This window comes from Ambystoma mexicanum, chromosome 3p (assembly GCF_040938575.1).
Source record: "Ambystoma mexicanum isolate Mex_15411 chromosome 3p, UKY_AmexF1_1, whole genome shotgun sequence".
NCBI classification, from domain to species: Eukaryota; Metazoa; Chordata; class Amphibia; order Caudata; family Ambystomatidae; genus Ambystoma; species Ambystoma mexicanum.
The window spans coordinates 1,184,022,059-1,184,031,526 of NC_090925.1; the positions used below are offsets into that span (position 1 = coordinate 1,184,022,059).

Here is a 9,468-nt window from a genome sequence, read left to right on the forward strand (position 1 = left end):
GCAGATGAAGTCTCTGCTTAATTAACTTTTCTAGACTATGTCAGATGTGTCAGTTCGGAATTACGGGGGCACTTTTTTGCAATGGTGGCCACTAGCCCTTGTTTACTTTTGGATGCATAAAAGATAGAGATTGCTTATGGTTAAGGTCATGGTCTTTCTTGAATTTGCCCCCACAAAAATGTGTGAAATAAAAAAGGCAAATGTCTGACAAAAAAAATACAGAAGTACCCAGGCCTCTTTTGGGGTTGGGAAAGACACACTGTCCCAAAAACACACTGCGCAAGAAAGTTGCCAGTAGCATAGCATTATGGCATAGCGTAAGGGAGTAACATAGACTAGCAGGGAGAACTTCCCCTTCGGCCAGAGGTACAGTTGACAATAAAGGAGGGTTGAGGCAGGGCAGGGTGAAAGTCAGAGGGCAAAAAATATATGGATTTCAGTGGGGGCCACCCCCGAAAAAAGTACAAGAAGCCGATTCATGGAATTTTAGGTGCATAAAATATGGTACTTGCGTGCGCGACTGCACGCAAATCCCTCTTTGTCGATTCATGGAATCGAATGCCTGGTACCTTTGTTGGACTTGCGTGGAGTTTGCGCTGGCTTGGCATGTCTGTGCGAGCCATCAAGGGCGTTATGCGAGACTCCAGGCAGAGCATGGGCGTGACTTGAGCAGAGGGCTGGGAAGGGGCGGAATACCAAAAATGTGGAAAAATTTGCGGAAAAGTGGCCTTTCCGAGGAACGTCCTGCAGGCAGTCCCTTGCATGCCCACAATTGCACGGCACAAGACGTATTCATGGATTCGATCACACAACTTCTCGGCTGGGAAATGGCCACGCAAGTCCTTCATACGATCCACCATCCAAAGGCAGGCATAAGTACACTTGCACATAGGATTTTCAGTTCACAGGTGGGGTCGCATGTCAGATTTTGGGTGCGTGTACTCAATCGGGGTTCCGATGTAAAGTAGAGGTGCATCTAAGCAGTGTAGCGGGGTGCAGGAACATTTTACGTGGGTTTGCACGCAGATTTCGTGAGTTATTGGGAAATTATGATTTTTAATACGCAATTTGTGGGGTGCGGGATACAGTTATGGGAGACCCTGCGCAGGATCCCCTAGATGCAGGCCTTCTTACGGGGGACCCCACACACTGTTTGAAGGGTGCTTGAATTCATGCCCGGTGGAGCGTGCCAAGGTAGCTGATCTGGCAGTTTTCTGTTTTGTGTGTGGGCATGTCGGGGTTGCTCCAGCCGCGATTTGCGAATACGGTTACTTTGCGCTGTCAATTCCATGCATATGTGTGGTGCACATTTTTCTTTCTGAACATAGGCACGTGCAGTGTCCTTCCTGGCGTGCTGACCTTGTGAAAATTCTGTGCGAAATTCCATGAATCGGCCCCCAAGAGTTTATCTGACCGCGGAAAATGCAGAACCAGAAACACATTGCTAGTTCCCATTAGAGAATTGCCTCCCCAACCAGAAAAGTAGGTAAACAGCACATTTAGGTATCTAAGAAAATGCTGAACATGCCCTCAAATTATTACTAATGTACATCCTCAGACAAATAAGGTGGGAATTTCTCCCTCTTGAAAGATCTGAGGATAGGCAAAGGATCACTCTATGATCCACACAGAGGGTGTGCATTTATTGCCCCTGAGTGTGGGGCAACTCCAAATGATCATACCAAGAAAATAAAAAAATATAAATGGTAGGGCACCTGGCGGGGTCCTGATTTGCCCAGGTGGGTAAACATATAATAAACAAAAAAATCAGGATGGCGAGATCCAGACCAAATTCTGTGTGTGTGTGTTTATTCGCATCAACACAGATAATTTCAAATAATCAAGACAATTTATTTTACAGATCTTTCGATAAGCACGAAAGGTACAATGTGAACGGACAAGGTTTAGTGATAAAAGGTGATAACACATATGTGTGTAGACCTCGAAACTGTAGAGGTCAAAACTTCAATCAAGAACAGATTTCCCACAGTTGGAAAGGGTAACAACCCTAGTATCCCTGTGTCACAACTCCACCCCCCTTGTGTACGTTTCATGTAAATTGTGTTGTGTGCACCATGTGTCTATCATGCCTTGGACTGACGCAAGTCTGAGAGCACACCTTTCCCTGCCTACTAGGGTTGTTACCCTTTCCAACTGTGGGAAATCTGTTCTTGATTGAAGTTTTGACCTCTACAGTTTCGAGGTCTACACACATATGTGTTATCACCTTTTATCACTAAACCTTGTCCGTTCACATTGTACCTTTCGTGCTTATCGAAAGATCTGTAAAATAAATTGTCTTGATTATTTGAAATTATCTGTGTTGATGCGAATAAACACACACACACAGAATTTGGTCTGGATCTCGCCATCCTGATTTTTTTGTTTATTATAAGAAAATAAAAAAGACTAGGTGCACCCACTTTTTACAAAGGCAAGAGTTTTGTTTTTGTATACAAGAAGGAAAAGACGACAGGGTATTATGAATCCGCTTCCACAGAGCTCTCTGAATTCTTCCGTACAAGATTGTGGTTATATACACACAAATCGTCACTCATGACGCAATTGATTTTCAGTGTTAATCCCCAACCCTCATTGGCTGCTGACTATTTATGTGCTAGTGATCACACATAGCCCATTCTCCCATTGGTACTGTTGTCTTCTCTCTCATTTTCTCCACACATGGGTAGTGTCCTTTGTCCATCATGGAATACTGTAAGGCAATTGGTTAACATCAAATGGCACCACCGTACCTTTTATCCTGACGACGTGTGATACACCTGATTATCAATATCAGCTCGGTAAGACTCTGTGAGGTCAGGCTGGTCCTTGCAGACAAAGCAGCCCTTTCTCATCCCAGACATGCTGGCGCCCCATCGTGCACTCCCCACCGTATGGGCATCATTCTTGGCTCTCCCTGGCACAAAACATAGATCATGTTGTTCTCTGTTTTCCCTTTTATCAGCTCCTCTTCGCCGAGAGTGAACGTTGTGCCTCGCTAATGAACCCAGTTCGAAAAGGATTTGGAGCCCATTTCCTTGCACATCTGGTAGTTCAAATAGAGTGACCATCATTCTGGGAGGCACTAGTTTCCCAAAATCTTACTTTATGTTTGGGCATCTCAAGACCTCTGCCTTCTGTCACAAGAATACAACCTTGCTGCTAGGGCGCAGCCCTTCACGTCTTCGGCTGCACAAATTTCTGCTTAATTAGTTCAAAGACCTATTTGATGTAGGGGCATATGCGTGTTATTTTGTTGTGCCTGAGACTCGGGAGGCTCAAATAAGGCCTTGTTGTTCTGTGTTATTTTTGGAGAACAGGCCTTCCAAGGATTCAGGCCTACTTGTAAATGCAATGTTAGTTTGTGCTATGTCCGTCGTGTGTAGAAGCATACTATATCCTACATAAGTGAATTGCTGCATTTCCGCTCTATGGGTTTCTGCTCTTGCCATTTTTCGTTACCCATGGCGCATGCACCCTACCTCCTACACTGTCCCATGTTCATTTTGATGTTTTTTAATATTTTCCGCAATTAATATCGTTCAGGAAGGGCGGTGGCCTGACATACATCCCAACATTGCTTGTAGGTGAGTTTATGCACTACTCTTTCTAGCTGGATGGAATCCAGAGGATAGACAATGTTGAATGTATCACTAATGCATTTATTCCTTTCACACTCTGCACCTTCTAACCTTAGTCAAAGACACAACCTCATTTGCACACTTCTGCTCTCCCATACAACTCAAACACTGTTTCACAACACCCCTGCCATAAGAATGAAGCTACCATTTATGACAAAAATTCGAACTGTAGCTACTCACATAAGTCTTCTATGCTCTTACACACACCCTCCTGCTTAACTACTAGTATACCTACTTCCACCCATCCACATGCCATTCAGACATGGGTGACTAGCAGGGTCTTGGCCACCATCTCATAACTTTAATGGCCAAAATGCAAACACACATAATAGCACTTCCACATGTACCCATACTCTGGACTTTGGTCCGACCGAGGGATTTCAACCACCAGTTTGTGGGGACCTAATTATGGTGAAAGGCACTGTACAGATGGCAAAACATTCAAATGAATGAATGCTACATCATGTATGACAACATCGATGATATCACACATGGCAAAAAGAGCACCATCTGCAAAGCTATTAAAGAATAGTAACATCAGCATTTTTGAAATAGAGACATCAAGTTCTCAATTGGAAAATCACCCATATAATGGTTATAATTTGATTCTATTAAGTGCATTAGGACCTTTCGTACTTGGGTGGTGTTGCTCGGACCTCCAGTAGGCCAGTGTTATTCTTTTATCAAAGAGAAATTCACCAATACCATGCTGAAAGTTCTAGGAGTTCTACCATTTGAAATTCCATGAATAGATTGTACCAGTTGTGATTTTCTTAAATGAAAGCTAATAATAAAATGCTCCTTTCCTTTTAGGTTACTCAGCGACGTGCTCGACTAGGTAAGGACATCATTCATATCATTAATGAAACTCTATCCTAGTTCTAATGAAGCCACATTTTCCAAGCTGAGTTTTTTTTTTTTTAATTTCCATGGTGATAACGATACTGGATGTGGTTCTACTGGTCTTTACCCAGGGCAGTTTGCTGGTTTGAGTTTCAGTCAATGTTCTCCCATCTGCAATAACACTTGTGCATCGTCTCAAGGACCAGCATCTCCACTAGTCAGGGCTAGTCAAGGATAGTACCGTTGTCATCCGTCACGCGCTCTCTAGAATCAGTGAGGGTCGCGGGAGGATGGCAGTGCGTCCACGCCTCGTAAGCAGTGTATGCAGCATGTACCATCGCGGAACCTGCTTTGCATTTAAACTTTGTAGACTCTGCTTAGTATATCAAAGTGATAATCAGATGGCACAGCCACAATGTGTGACTCGCACGAGTAGTAAACTCGCTCTGCGGCTGTGCGGTGTTGCAGAGTGCTCCATATAGACATGGCCGGGCGACAGAAAGACAGACATTTAGACAGACAGGGGTAGATAGAGACCAGTCTATTGCAGTACCTTTTTATGTGTACATTAAATATGGGCAAACTACATGTTCGTTATTTGTTCAAAAGATTGCATTTTTTGTAATACATATTTTCAGAATACGAGTTACAAGAACAACGTCATATAAGCTACCATGAATGGGAACGAGTTAATAACGTGAATTCGTCAACAGGATGTCAATATAATATGAGGGAGCAAAGAAAAAATACAAGCAATGTATAGATATGAGGGAGGTGATGGCACAAGCCAGGCGTTTGTATTTCAGTTCTAGCTACCTTGATATAGTTGTAATATAACCTACACCTATGTCAACCATTAACACAAAACACTTGGCGCCTGATTCACAGAGCCTTTTGCAATGGGATTGCACTATTATAAAACACTTCGGTGAATCAGGCCCTTGGTCTATTCCAGAAAACCACCCAGAAAGACAGCATTATAATTTGAATGAAACCATGCAGCAATTTCAATTAATTGTATCAAGATGTATTTCTGATTTGTTTAAATCACACCCGAGTTTCCATTATCACAGAAGGAAGCCGTCATGAAACACACTCGACATAGAAGTGCATATGCATCTTTAAATACTTACCTGTTGTCATCTATTTCTTTTCTACTTTAGCACCTGCTTTTTCCAAAATCTTGGCAAGAATGAAGCACTAAAACACAGGCAATCCATTCGTGATGATGCTGAGCACTTTCGCCACCGGTTTAATAATCGAAGACTAAACTTTTGAAACCAAAAGTGCAAAGAAAAATGTGTTCTATTTGTCTCCAATCAACCGAACGACTAAACTCCATGGTCATATTCAAGTGCAGTGCTCTTCCACCGTGTTTGTGAAATGTGTCAGGACATTATGGACTGAAACCATATTTGGAAGACTTGCTAAAGAGAAAACAGGTTTCCTAGTGATTTAAACAAATTATTAATTAAAAAGGCACCACTCTGTATTCCAGTGACAATTTACTGTGATTATGTTTTTAAAACATCATAAGAATGTCTTGCACAGCTTAAACTAATTGGCAGATGTAAAATGTGCGTTGTCAAAACTTTTGCTGTACATGCCAATATGACTTTTGAAATAAGCTATACATGTAGTTTGCATGTGCTGCTCTATGCAGACAACTATCTAACTTCTTGGTTGTCTTGTTCGTCAACACCCTCAAAGAAAGCAATGTTAGGCAAATCTGGCAAATAAATCATTCCTTTCTTAAATTGTGTAGTGTGAACCATTTGTCATACATTTCGTAACATGCTGAAACATAGTGTTACATGTTGAAGTATTTTACGTTTATCCAGACAATTGCGCTTACAATATGTATCCTCAATGCTGTTGAAGGCACTCCAAGATGGGAAGAACGCATTGGAGCGTATACACGTATACATCGTTTGCATGTCTAGTGATTGTGAAAATATACCCGGGCAAATACATCCAGGTGCGTCTAGGTGCATGCTTGAAGTGTCTGCAACAGAGGCGTTGTTGGGGAGGAGGGGGGCTGAGGGGCTATATCCCTGGGTCTTTTGGTTGTAGCCCCGGATAGAAGCTCAGGGGTTACAACCAAAAAGGCTAGCTAGCCCCAGTCCCGACAATCCCAAAATTAGCATAGCTGCAGATCTTTTCCTGACCTAGCAACACCCCTGGTCTGCAATGCTCACAATGCTAGGCACACCTATACCGTCTCCATGGAACGACACATAAGCATGGCTAGAATTCGCAAGCAGTGTATTGTGATGCTGCTAAGATGTGTGTGGACATCACTACTTCTGAACCACCTATTGTACCCTCCCAAACACCTGAGAGATAGTTCTTCTACAGCAAGCAGACCAAACAAAGATAGCCTCACGTAGAGAAGGTTAAATAACTTGTTTGTAAATGCAAAATCGTTTACTAGGCCTCAACTTTACAAACAACTGTGAAGGCTGTTGACAAAATCAAGATGTTCATGGATTTATCTATAAAAACAATGGGCATAACATGTATTGAAATATAGATCTCAGTAGTGTAAAAAGACCATATGCGCAAGGGGAGCATGTTTTATGCAATTGCTTTCATATTAGTTTGATATTCCAATGTGCATTATAGCGCAACACTTGTATTGATAAGGAACGATATAATTAAAGGTTCTGTAACATTGCAGCAATGATACACAACAAAAATGCATTGTCCTTAGATCTTATTTGCGAATTGTTTTGGGATCAGGAGGATAGAAGGAGGACATGTATTTTTGTCTGGTATTAGACGTGCTCCTCATAACTCCTGAACTCTCCTCTTCACTTTATTTATGTTTTCTCTTTGCTTAAACTCCTTTACTGCATATTGTGATTATTGTTTTTACTTTTGAATTCAAAGGTGACAAACATGCTCGTCCCAAAATATTATTGTAGGGTGAACTTAGAGTTAGGCAAACCTTGGCTGGATGAATGCTCCACGGGAAGAAAACAGCAGACACAACCTCTTACGTATCCTTACAGAAATATCTACCATGCCATGGTTAGCGGAACCCTGAATGAGTGGATACTCCTGTCAATCCATTCCTAAAATCAACTCAATTCCCTCCTCCTCCTTCCGTCCCTATGATTCATCCAAGCAGGTAAGTTGTCCCCTCACACATATTTTTACAAGTGACAAGCGAATGTATTTGCTTATTGTCATAAGGCCGACAGGAGAGTACTGAAGTGGAACAGTGATTTCTTACAGAAAGAGCAACAACTAAAGACACATAATCGGCAGTAAGATAGCTCAGCGGGTTGAGGTCTCACTTCTGTGATTTGTGTTAGATCTGCAGATTGCAGTTTCGAATCCCGGCCAGGCCAATTTAGCCTTTCATCCATTTGAAGTCAACAAATTATTCCTTACTTCGATTGAATGATATTGTATGTGCATATGTTGTCTGTAAAGCTTTTTGTCAAAAGAGCTGTATAAATAACACATCATGATTAACTATAGGCTTAAAAGCCATTCCAAACCTTACAAATGTGCATGGTGTAGCCATTCTGGTTGTTGCAAAAATAATTATACTAGCAAAATGTTCAATATGTTTTATGCGAATGTTAAATAGTGTGAGCAATGAACATCTTTTTAAAATTAATTTTCCTTTCCATTTATCAGGTAATTGAAAATATAAATGTGTCCTGAGAACTGGATTAAACATTAGGGGACCTTATTATTTACAAATCCGCTTTTGGGAATTCAGCAAGATCTGATTTAATACAATATCTGACCCCCAGAAATGGTGTTCCCTTCTAGAGGTTATCCACAAATGTCCAAACATTGCGACTAAATGGCAGTGTTGACCTTGTTAGATGTTATAAGAGCTGGGGAAATCACACTCATCTAGCACTTGCTCTCCTAGTGTCAGTGGAACGATGGCTGGCCAGTGGAGAGCCAGTCGAGAAAACACTGAAGGAAATCTATAACTTCAGAAATGAAATAAATAAGGTTGATATTCTGTGTGCTTCATGAAGGAGAACAAGAAGAAGCCTACATCACATCTAGGGAAAGCCTCTTCCCTCAGAATCTCAAGCAAGAGTCAGAAGATCACATACATGATTAATTCTGAGGGTGTACATTACTGCACAATGCAAATGTCAGCAATATTTTGCAGGAGATCAAGCACAGTGCCAAGGAAATCTGTCATGAATCTCAAAGTCACCTCTCAATGATGACGTTCCCGCCGGTGGTTGCCTGCACTGCATAAAGAGGTGATGCCTGCTATATAGATAACCTGCTCTTTGATCAAGTTCCAACTAAATCATTGGGCCTCATTATAACCCTGGCGCTCCCGTAATGAAGGGTGCCGGTACGGGACCGGCACCCTTCATTACGGGAGCGCCGATTACGAGGTTCCCTTTGCGGGACCCGCTAAGGACGCCTGGTAAAACCAGGCATCCTTAGCGGGTCCCGCGAGGGGAAGAGGGAGCTAATAACGGGCCGTTATTAACAGCGCCATTATTAGCTCCCTCTCCATTCCCATTGAGCCCTATGGGGGCTCAAATGGGAATGGGGATGGGTTCCTGCAAGGAGGAATTACTGGGTCCTCCAATGTCAGAATGACCCGGTAATTCCTCATTGCAGGACCCCGGTATTGGAGCCCGGTATGCAGGCAGCCATGGCGCTAATAGCACCATGGCTACCTCCATAGTCGTAATGAGGCCCATTGTGTGTTATTGGCATGGCGCCTGCAGGTAGATCCTGTGTGCCATAGGTGTCTATCAAAGTCTTTATGCATTCTAGAAGACACAAATGTGTGAAATGTCTTTCAGGGCCCTTCTGTCAAGGTTGGCTTGTGCACACTTTATTATATGTGCACTGAGGCCAACACTGATTATTCTGGAGTAAGTAATATTATATTTCCCTGATGTTGTTTTTCTCTCCCCTAACTACATGATGTTGCATATACATATAAGTAATTTGACAAAGTCATACTGAACAGACTAGTTTG

General features: G+C 42.3%; 1 protein-coding gene across 1 annotated transcript in view; it reads left to right on the forward strand.

The window, feature by feature from the left end:
• The window catches only part of TGFBI (transforming growth factor beta induced), a 263,409-nt gene extending 257,168 nt beyond the window's left edge, over positions 1–6,241 (forward strand). Inside the window, exons 16-17 of the mRNA XM_069652603.1 lie at positions 4,455–4,479; positions 5,648–6,241. Coding sequence (XP_069508704.1) covers positions 4,455–4,479; positions 5,648–5,688 — 66 coding nt within the window. The 3' untranslated portion in view covers positions 5,689–6,241. The remainder of the gene's footprint in view (positions 1–4,454; positions 4,480–5,647) is intronic.
• The last annotated feature ends 3,227 nt before the right edge of the window (positions 6,242–9,468 follow it).